The 11979-nt window shown below is 38.5% G+C and overlaps 1 protein-coding gene across 1 annotated transcript; it reads right to left on the minus strand.

The window, feature by feature from the left end:
* Positions 1-10165: 10165 nt before the first annotated feature.
* rps29 (ribosomal protein S29) lies at positions 10166-11367 on the minus strand. The gene is made up of 3 exons (XM_010790105.1): positions 11254-11367; positions 10671-10770; positions 10166-10271 (listed from the first exon to the last, which is right to left on the minus strand). The coding sequence occupies exons 1-3, from the start codon at positions 11313-11315 to the stop codon at positions 10263-10265; spliced, it is 171 nt and encodes a 56-aa protein (XP_010788407.1). The 5' UTR covers positions 11316-11367; the 3' UTR covers positions 10166-10262.
* Between the last annotated feature and the right edge of the window lie 612 nt (positions 11368-11979).

Consider the following 11979-nt stretch of genomic DNA (forward strand, 5'->3'; position numbering starts at 1 on the left):
GCATTTTAATCACATATAAATATTTGACCTGAGAACAGTGAGAAGCAATTTTTTCACATGGATTTTAGTATACCATTGAATAATGACTGAATACATAAGCTTAAGCAACAAAACATTGTTTATTTTTTTCAAGGCTATACTTAACAAAGACCAACAGAAAAGTGAAATTTTTGCCATAAAGTGTAGCAATAGCATATTTAGGAATACAGTACATTTCAGAGATTCAGGTAGCCTATAGGTAGGTAGACCTTCTGTAAACTATAACACTTTGTTTTTGAAGTATAACACAATACTTTCAAGTACATTCAGAACATTGGAAACCCTGACTATTAGAAAACATCTCTCTGTTGCTTCAGAGGCCATAACAGACTTTGTTGATTTACCAACAGTTGATTTAAAAAATCTAATCAATTTCAGTCCAACTCTCTCAATAACCTTGGCCAAAACAATAAACAGTTCAACATAAAGTGCCAGTTGCACCAACAACGTAATAAATAGTTCAACATAAAGTGTACCATTTAAAATAAAATAATATTCTTTCAATATCCTGATGAAAAATAAAATCTCTCTGTTGCATAGGCCACTGTTTGATCAACGCGAATTGGGTGTGGGTCCTTGTATTCCGAGTCGGGCTAACGTCCACGCTAGCTTCTACGCTAGCTGCTATATGTTTTGCATTGAGGTGATACTTGAGGCTTGGTGTGCTGCGGTGATATGCGAATTCCTTTTTGCATAATTTGCAAACAACTGTGCTCTTATCGACTCTTCCCTCCGTCCGTTTTTTAAAACAAAATGTCCCATCCACGGGGCCAACCAAAGCGGTCTCATCAGCTTCTTCGTTCACGTTTGACTATTGTTCACTGTGGTTTGTTGTTGTCTGAAGTAATGAACGTTAGTTGGTGCTCCAGTATAATCGGTACCCCTGAAACTCATCCAGTGAGAAACGTTCCGCGGTGCAAAAGTAAGTGCGATTAAAATGAGTTAATTTTTTTAACGCGTTAATTTTTGTGTAATTAATTAATCTTAATTAACGCGTTAAAGTCCCGGCCCTAAAAAACATATATACTCAAAATACAGATCATGCATTTTAGACATCCCTCATATCCCTCTATTTCAGCCCTGTTGGAAAAGGGCTGATTCTGTAACTGTAGCTGCTGGCCCCGCCCCCTTTTGAGCACGGCAAGGCAAGCAGTGAAGTCTGTTACGAGGATTATTTCTGAAATAATATAGACCTCAAATGCTTTTTTTCTTGCGGGTTTACCACAAGGTGAGTTCCTTTTTTTATTTCCTGCTTTTTTTACATATACTTTTCTCCAGTACAGGTTAGCTCTGAGTGTTAGCGATGCTTGCTAATGTAAACAAAGACCATACGTCCAAAACACGTTGCACATTGGTTCTGATAGCGACGTTTCTGATAGGGCCGTGGGTGTAAAGCCAGCCCACATTTCCGATATTACGTCATATCGGATGCAAATCTGGATCAGCTCGGTTGTACCCCCGTTTTTAGAGATTTGGGTACGGAGGAAAAGAGAAAGGGTTTTATTTTCTGACACACATATTTATGTATAAAATACATCAAAAGGTGCATTTTGCATCGTAGGACACCTTTAACCTCCTCGAAAAAGTTGCGAAAATACCTTCTTTCAGCCTCATTCTGTTGTTTGAAATCAGGCTGAAAACGATGACAAAATTCAACTTAATTATTCTTTTTTGAACCCTCCTCTTATTCCTCAAAAGCACCCTTCATGGCAGACTTTCTTCCTCTCCTCTCACACCTGCCCATCTTGCCACCGACAGCAGAAACAGAGACATTGATAGATGTCGAACACAGAGCAAAGATCAGGGCGATCTGTTTGAAATTCTCCCGTGTTAACTTCTTTGATATGTCTTTTTGTTTGGCGAAGGCTGCCCTCCCGCTGCTCCTGCCCTATGCTGCTTTTTCTTGTCTGCTTCAGCTGTATGTATTCTCCACTTCAAATGGCATGGCGTATTCAATTAGATATGCCCTGAGCTGACAGCATGATGGAGGCTGCTTCTTACCGTTCTGCATCTCTCTTGTTCTTCCCCCATTGCAACAAGAGAGCTCCTCCCCAGAGAGCATCACAGCACCTCCTGTCACCTCACCTTCAACTGCTCCATGCTTCCTCTTCCTGCTATTTTAAATTGTGCAACACTGCCCCCACAGGTATGTTTTGGTGTTGCGGAATTTGTTGCACTGTGATGTATTAACTGCACTGCTTGTGACGGTTGGTGTCACACCAGATAATGTAAGATGTTCAACTCAATCCCATCTTAATGTATACTGTATACAACAATTGTTAGAAGAAGATGGCGTGCATGTAAATCTGTGTGACAGCTTATTTCTCTTTCAAACTCATTTATGTGTAGGACATAAATGCCACATTGTCCGTAGCTTTGAAAATAACTGATACTCTGCAGTGTTTTGATGGATTCCTCTGCATGCACAGGGTAATTTATGAAATCTAGCTTTGTGCCAACCAATATAGTATATGCTGAATACCAACAAGCATTAAGCTGCATATTTTTTCTATTTATCATAATCTTGTAGGCAACACATTTTTCATTTCTGACTCAGCGCTTATTATTCAGCTATGAAATTACACAGCGACCAAGAGGTGTAAGTGAACATCATCTTCCAAACAGGTGCGACATTTTATATTCCCGAGTCATCTCTCTGTGTTGGTTCAGTCCTGGCTATTAAGGTTCATATTTGTAATATACTGCTGTTTTTGCTTCAGGGATCAATTATCTGCTTTCTTGTTGATATTTTCTGGAAAGTGTGCAAACTTGCAAAAAAGTAAGTCAAGAAAAGAACTCTCTACCTTAGGTTTGTTTAATTGTTCCCCCTTGATGTACGTACATTAGAATGCAAGGTAAACTTGAAGCTCCCCTCTAGACATGTTGGGGAAATGTGTGAAAATACTCTGCTATAATTCATATTTTGTTAAACATGGCTTTTTCACATTAAAAGACAACAAAATAGGAGCTGAAAGCAAATTCCCTTTCTCCCTCATTGAGAAAATAAAGATCTCTGAATTTTCAAAAATGGAAAAATCACAGACATTGTGTTAACCCACATGCACATCGCATCATGCGAACAATATCTTGTTCTTTTTAATTTTGGAAATCCTGCATGTTGAACATTTCAGCTCCATGCTACCTCTTTTTTTAAATCATCATGCATAAATCAATCATCAGCATAACACGCCACTTTGAATATAGTATTTTTTATATTTAGTTTCCTACATAACTATATTTTGTGTAAGTATTGTCTTTATTTTTCATTTGTTGCAATAGTCTTACCTTTTATAATTGTACACATTTATTTGTTTTGGTTGCACATTCTTGTTTCTGTGTCTCTGTATGCATCACTTATACCAAAGCAAATTTCTATGTGTAAACCTATTTGATTCTTGGAGATAAGTATGAAAAACCTTTACTATGCTAATTCAAAGACATTTCCTGTATAGGCATATCGACTGTAATAAGCATTCGCAATTGTGACATACATAATCTAGCTTGATAATGTAGTTCGTTCTAATCTCAGTTTTTAGGGAAGTGCACAGAGATCTTCCCCTTTAGCAAAATTACTATAAACACCCCTTTAGTGATCATTTTTAGATAAGTGAGAATATTCAAATTCAGAGATGTTAGGGGAGGTAAGAATAACACATTTTAGAGTGGAGAGGATCATTAAAAGGGTTCAAATCAGTCTAAACTACTGCGTCTTTAACATAGTAAACAACAGTCTGAGGATACAAATGGAATTGTTGCTCCTTCCCGGTAGTAGTTCTGCCACCTTGCCTTGAAATCTGCTATGAATATTTATAGTTCTCAGCGGCAGAGTTCTAATGCTTTTGTTGACTCTCATATCTTTCCTGTAGTACCGCCAGTCAGGCCACAAATGATTTCCACTAAAGGAATAAGCTTCTACAAAGCTCAGGGCCATCATCCAGAATGAACAAAGTCTGATAAACATAACATTAACGCACAATTAGGAAATCATTTTGTTTTCCAAACCGTTACATTGAAAAAGGGTCAGCCTCTGTCATGTGGTGTCAAGCAGCTCTACCTGAGGAGATAAACGAAAACAGAAAATAGGTATTTTTCACTGCAGCCATTTTGACTTGTCCTTGCAGCAGGGGAGGAACAGGTGTAACCAATTACACTAACAATGGCTCTGTCCCATTTAGGTGTCCAAGTAAGTCATGTGGGCCAAAATGCAGCAGGGGCCTTCAACGAGCGCACCTGAATGGGACGCAGCCATCGTTAGGGTTATTAATCACCCCTGTGCATTTCCTGCTGCGATCACCATGAGCGCTTTTACTTTGGCGGGGTGTGGATCCAGTTTATGTTACATTATCCTGAAGAATGCAGTGAAAAATTGACCACCTCTTATGTATGTGCATTTCTAGAGCATTTTCTCTCTTTCAATCATCTTCCCCCCCCCCCCTGAAATCTATAGAGAAATTAATGTTTAGGTCTAATGTCATCCTATCCTAAATAAGGGTTATGGAGCAGGGGTATGCTTATTCCATTGTGGTTGAATTAGATTAGCTGACTCAATTTTTCCAGTCAAATACGACTACTAGAACAATGTAGTCAGCTTGGTGCTCGTACTGGACTGTAGTAAAGCTCAGCCTCCTGGGAATACACAGAAACAGGAGACAATATCCTGGAAAACACTGTAGTCTGTTGGTTTTATGGCTACATCACTGTTAGAAAAATAAATGGATCATTGAGGATGTTTTAAACCTCTCCAGTTGCTATCACCCAAAGAAAATGAGTGAACAAAACATGCAGTAATTATCAATACTCCGAGCTGCTTACATCATGATTCCACAGTGAGAATAAAATGCTCCTGCCTTTACTTACTTTCTGTTTTTCAATTAATCTTCCTGTTTGTTCTTTCCGTCCCCGGCTACTACACTCTTTTTTCTTTTCTCTTGTATTTGCCATCACTCAGCCAAACACCAAACCCACTCAGTTGAAATTGAGGGAGAGCGTGAATGAGACGCGTGTTTGCTCACAGCTCTTTTGAGGAAACTTGCAGCGGGAAGTGCCTCTCTGGTCTAACAATTGAAAGCAGGTAAACCCAGAGGAATGTTTCCATGCCAACAGAGCGCCGTAACATGTTGGATTCACTTATTTTCCCTATAATCTCGGAGATGGATGGAAAGCCTCTGTGATGTGCCTGGCATGCAGTCAGAGCAGCACTGAGACTTTGAGGTCCCGCGCCATCAAACAAGCGCTCCCTTCTGATTTGCTCGAGCTAGTGTTTTAGTCAGGTTTACTCTCAGTGTGAAGATGTGGTTGTTACCACAGAGTGCACACAATTATATATGTATAAGGGGGTATTATTGACATGCTTACATGGGTGCACAGAGTTTTTCAGAGCAACACATGATTTATTTCTCCACATGTACATTCCAGTGCTGCAACACATAAGCAGCCACTGTTGGAATAGGTGTCAACTGGAAGGGCACTCAGAAAGCACAGACCTCCACCAAGGACGTTTACATAAGCGGAATCAGTTTATCGTGTATGTGTTGGGAATTTTTATGGGTTTTTCAGTAGCTAGTGCTACACGCTATTGCCAAGTTTCATGAAATTCAGGTCAGTAATTTTCCTGTAATCCTGCTGACATACAGACACTGAAACCAACAAACAAACCAAATTCATCCCACAGGCTGATTAATGTTTTTGCTGCTTAAATAATTACCCCCAATTTTTATGCAAATGTAATACTTACCTGCTGTAGAATATGGGCCCCTCTGGCTTTCACCTACAATATGTGTATCAAATACACCTGTATGAAACAGGAAGAGTCTCAAGATCACCACAAAGAAACAAATTAACTACAAAGAGACCCAAAAAACTAGAAAGAGATGCAGAACAGCTGCAAAGACACCAGAAAGTGACTCAAGACAACCATGAAAAGGGACAAAACAACCACAAAGAGACACAACATCACTGCCAACATATTCAAAATGACTATAAAGAGACACACAGAGAGGTATAAAAACAACAAAAAGCTAACAAAAACAAGAATAGGTGTTCATGGGGCCTTTTGCATGTTAGTGCACAGGGCCCTATTTTCTCATAATCGGCCCATGCTCTCATTTATTGTTGCAATCCAGTCACAGAGGTAAGTATCTGAGTTTCTGAGAGGAAAACACAAACTGCTGAATTTTGAAGATGACACATCCTGCAGCAGGCCTAACCAAGTTTAGTCTGCCTCAGGAGCCGCTGATCCAATTCTCGCTGCAATAATTCAGTCTGTTCTCTGCACATCCATCAATGTCTGGTTTGGATTGGACACCAAACAGACAGTCAGGACTGCAAATCCCCGGTGCCAACCTGTCATCCAACAGTACCTCCAGTAAGTGCTATAAAGTAGTGGTAAACTGAGAAACTGGGCCAATACCTGCACATAAGGCTGATCATTTATTTATTATTGTAGTTCACTGAGCCGACACCAGGGAAGGCCACTACACGCACATTCTTTATTTTGTATTTATGCATGATTATGTTGTGGCTCAGAAACAAGGAGATACTGCTATCTGCTAATGTTGCTTGAGCTAAATTATTTTATTTTTCGAAAATGGATCCCTATAGATGTTTGTATTTTATTTATTTACTTCAGATCTACTTATGCAAACGGGACAATACATATAATAATATTTTTGAGAAATAAGAGGAGGGTTAAAAAAAGAATCATTAAGTTGAATTTTGTCGTTGTTTTCAGCCTGATTTCAAACAACAGAACGAGGCTGAAAGAAGGTATTTTCGCAACTTTTTTGAGGAGGTTAAATGTGTCCTATCATGCAAATAACGGCCATCTGCTTTTGAATTATTGGCCAATATTCACTATTACAGAGCGCAAAAACCACCAGACACGAGAAACAGTTTTATCCCAAAGGCCCCATTGTACATATCACCATGGCTTGAGGATATAAATCCAGCTTGCTATGTAAACATTTACATGCTGTACATACAGTAATCTTGCACTATTTGTATGGTTTACAATACCCTAAGACACTTGAAATGTATATAGATTTTTTTTAATTTATAATTTGTATACAAATACTCTTTTTTCATCCAGCTTACTTATCCCAAGCCGTTAAGTCAATGTATGTATACATAAAGAGCACCATGGAAAAAAGGAGTCGAGTGCCTTGTGTGTTCAGATTGGCCGTTGAAGCTTATTCTGAAAATGCTTCAGACATTACTCTCTGAATAGATTATAATAGCATGTCTTACAGAAGACCAGCGAAATGGTATGGCCACACAAAGACAGAGAAGAAGAAAGGGCCTTGTTGAGAGGGCTCATGTTGGATGAAACAGACTTTTCAACATGTCCTCTCGCTCGCTCGCTTGTCTGTGGAGTGAATAGAAGGCAGCATATCAGGAGGATTAAGACTCATGGAGATACAAAACAAGGATGTGAAGTGAACATCAAAGACAACACCTTTCAGCCGCCTCCGTAGTGGACTGATGCAACACGGAGCGTTTGTGGGTTCATCTCCCTGCGTCCAAACAGCAGCCTGTCCTCACAAGCCCCTTTATGCCTGTAGTTTTAAGTTTATATCATGCATACTTACATATTTTACAGAAAATAAAATGCCAAAACAAACACATAATATTGATTTGTTTTCTTTATCTGTGTGTTGGTTCATTGCTGCTTACATTTGAGCATTTAAAAAAACAGTACATTACATTTTTTATCCGTCATATCACTTGTTTGTTTTTGTGCTGAAAGTGTCCATGGTGTATTTGTTTAACTTTCACTTTGTTATGATCGGATTGAATCTTTGCTACATTTTAGTTAACCCATTTGAGATTGAGAAAGATGCAGAGTAATGCAGTTGAGCACAAAAATATCTGTTACTTATGATAAACAGGATTTTGACGAATATTTTTTGTTGCCTTGGATTAAACATGACCAAACCCAAACCTCCACCTGATAAATAATCCAAGTGATAAATCAATCTTTTAAATTGAGTTTTTCTTTCAACAGTATATATAGTAACCTCTCTTGAGTGCTGTTTTCCTGTAAACCTGAATCTCAAACCTAACACTCAACCTCAATTAAGCATAACATACAGTTGCAAGAAAAAGTATGTGAACCCTTTGGAATTACCTGGATTTCTGCATAAATTGGTCATAAAATGGAGGAAGCCACTGCTGTCCAGAAAAAACATTGCTGCACGTTTGAAGTTTGCAAAAGAGCACCTGGATGTTCCAAACCAAAGTTGAGTTGTTTGGAAGGAACACACAACTCTATGTGTGGAGAAAAAAAATGAATTCTCAAGTTTATCAAGACATTTTGCTGGAGAACTTAAGGCCATCTGTCCACCAATTGAAGCTCAACAGAAGATGGGTGATGCAACAGGACAACAACCTAAAGCACAGAAGTAAATCAACAACAGAATGGCTTCAACAGAAGAAAATAGGCCTTCTGGAGTGGCCCAGTCAGAGTCCTGACCTCAACCCAATTGAGATGCTGTGGCATGACCTCAAGAGAGCGATTCACACCAGACATCCCAAGAATATTGCTGAACTGAAACAGTTTTGTAAAGAGGAATGGTCCAAAATTCCTCCTGACCGTTGTGCAGGTCTGATATGCAACTATAGGAAACGTTTGGTTGAGGTTATTGCTGCCAAAGGAGGGTCAACCAGTTATTAAATCCAAGGGTTCACATACTTTTTCCACCCTGCACTGTGAATCTTTACATGGTGTGTTCAATAAAAATATAAAATTGTTTGTGTGGTTTTAGCTTAAGCAGACTGTGTTTGTCTATTGTTGTGACTTAGATGAAGATCAGAACACATTTTATGACCAATTTATGCAGAAATCCAGGTAGTTCCAAAGGGTTCACATACTTTTTCTTGCAACTGTATATATAACTGGTCATCTGCATGCACTGTGTGAACATAAAGATTGCATGTGCTAGTGTTAGTTCATTTGACACTGGTGTTGGATCACGAACATGAAGTGCTGCTGCCATCTAGTGCTTCACACCTAACTTTCTGTTTAAAAGGCAGATAGAAAATGACATATTTGAATAAATACACACTGGTCAAGGATCTGCAAAGTCCCACATGCCATGATGCATCTTTGATTGTATTGTTGAAAAGAGATTTGAGAAATTATACAACAAATTGTTAGCCATGTTAGTGCTGAGCTTAATATTTAAAATGTCGTAGCCGAATATGGAATACACCGAGCAATGGGCCACACAACCAAGACCAATATCTCAGCATCTCGCCAATTCTGGATGGGGGCATGACTTTCATGTGAATACATGCTGACTTAGAAATGAATCCATTGCTCTTTACTGCTGTGCCACTTATAATTATGTACAGCAGCAGAGATCAATTGTGCTCAGACATTTCCAGTGGTGGAATGTCACCAAGTACTATTCTTAATTATAATTTCAACAGTAATAATCCTTGAATGCTACTTCTACTCCAAAGATCTTATGTGCTTGCATTTTACTACTACTCATCTACCCATTAGTATTGAGTACCAATATTGTCTCCAAATTTAGGAACTAAATTACATGAAAATGCTCATTTGTTTTTACAGTACATTTGGCTGATAATACTTTAGTACAAAGATAAATATATTCAGACAATTGCTAATTGTACTTCTCATGTCTTGTAAAACAGGTCTCAAATGTCGCTTTAAGAGTCGGTCTTTAAATGTAAAATATGTGCATGCCTTCTTTTTTTTTAAAAAGTGTTTTATTTGTATGTCCATCTTCGCTTTTGCTGTAACAATGTACATTTCCCCTCTATAAACTAATAAAGGTATTCTGATAGATACTCAACAAAATATAGCCTTTTAGTTTCAACATGGATTTGGCATCCAAAGACATCTGGAAGTTACCACTGGTGTTAACAGCATTTGTATTATTATTTTTTGTTTCTCTAGCGATGACTTAAAGATTGCCATGGTATCAAAGTATTGCAAATCACAGAAGGCCAATTTAGTCTGCAATAAGATATAACCATTTGTAAGTGAATGTCTTTGTCTACCAATAAAAACTGGGTAATCTTTGTTAAGTGTGTTATTTAGAACCATCTTTCCTGACTATAACATCACTGACATGTGTACAGAAAGAACCACCACAAAAGATTTAGTTTGGTCAAAAGAACACATTTATTTGCAGTGCTAATTATCCCATCTCGGCCAGCCTTACGGAGATGACTGAACCCATCTGAGGACGTGACATTTAGTCCAGCTGTGGGAAAATAAAGGAAGCAAGGCATTAGTCAGGTGTAAAGAATATGGTAGTCCACATTGTTGGATATTACAACCCATCATTCATTGCATATGTAGTGCAGTACAAGCAAGATATATATATAACGTTTCAGTAAATGATAGACAAGTACTTTATTGATCCCAATTTGGGAAATGCTTGCGTGGCAGCAGCATAAACAAGGCAATAAGAGAAATGAAGACACTAGTAATATACAGTCCAACATATTTCTGTTATTTATTGTGCTTTACCTTCAATGCAGTAGCATTTACTTTGTTTACATTGAGCCTTTAACTTTACTTGCCAGTATCCCAACATTATCGGATAATGATAACATTTGGATGACCTCTCAAATTAGATATAAAGCATAATAATACTTGCCTTGCAGAAGCCGATGTCTTTAGCGTACTGCCTGAAGCACTGGCGGCACATGTTGAGCCCGTATTTACGGATAAGACCGTGTCTGTTCGAGCAAACCCGGCTGAAATGCAGAAGAATATGGGGTTAATTCGCTTATATTCGAAATATCAGGTAATATAATCCTTTACTAACATTCTTTCACACAACTAGAGGTGCGGAAGTTTATACAGACTCAGCAAAGCTGGTGTGCATCACTGCTAATATCATCATTGAACGGTGTAAGCTCCTATAGCATATCGTTAGCAATATTACAAATTAAGAAAGTTAACGAGACACTTTCCCAGAACTCAATTTGAACATATTAGCCCTCTTATATTTCAATGAGTTGTATTGTTTCAGAAACGAGGTGAGGCTGACTTAACAAAATGCTAGGTGCTAACAGGTTAGCACGGGGCATCCTTCCACCGCCATATTGGCTCGACAGGAGTTCCCATGCGGTGCACATTTGGTGATAAATTCTAAAGTATGGGAAGCTACAAATACCTCAAAACTGACCCGCTTTAGCACATATATTGATAAATGACACGTTTAAGGCAAAACTGACCAGGATCGGGATCCCTGGCCGAATTTTCTGGGGTGACTCCAATAGAGCTGCTGATGGCCCATCTTGTCTCTCTCGCTCGAGCGTCGGAAAGGAAGAATAAGGGTTGCGCGTGCGCAAATGAAGCTTTCAGATTACGTATTTCCGGCTGTGGAGTTTTTGTTTGGCGCCCTCTCGTGATGGAGAGAACTGCTGCATGTAGAGAGGAGTGTAATGGCCTGGAGGTGGCGTTACAGCAAACACAGAGGAGGCATTTATTGCACTGGCCATTTAAATAGCTAAGAATGTCAGGAAGCTATGTTATGAAAATTGGGTTAACTGGATAAATAAAAGGCGTTTTAGGAGGGAAACTAAAGGTTGAATATGACAAACTAATGTTTTTCATTTGGTGTTACATCATATTGAAGAAGTATTCATGTATTTTTAAAAGAGTATCACCAACAAGAGAGTGTATCATTTAAAGAAATTGTTGCCAGAAGTGGACAAGGTTGTACATTTTTGGTACAGACATTGTCAGTTCATATTTGTATGTGTTTATGTACCACGTAGGCTGCTATGCAATTGTGATATTTAATGTTTCCCAAACGTAATCATAATTTTTTTAACTTGTGTCTAATGATTCAAGGCTTTATTGTCATTTGCACATGGCAATGAAAAACTTAGGTCACAGGCTCCTCCAAAAGTGCAACATGAATATATCTAGTACATAGAACAGTTAAAACAGATAAA

The sequence above is a fragment of the Notothenia coriiceps genome, unplaced genomic scaffold (genome assembly GCF_000735185.1).
Source record: "Notothenia coriiceps isolate Sejong01 unplaced genomic scaffold, NC01 NC01_scaffold00000286, whole genome shotgun sequence".
NCBI classification, from domain to species: Eukaryota; Metazoa; Chordata; class Actinopteri; order Perciformes; family Nototheniidae; genus Notothenia; species Notothenia coriiceps.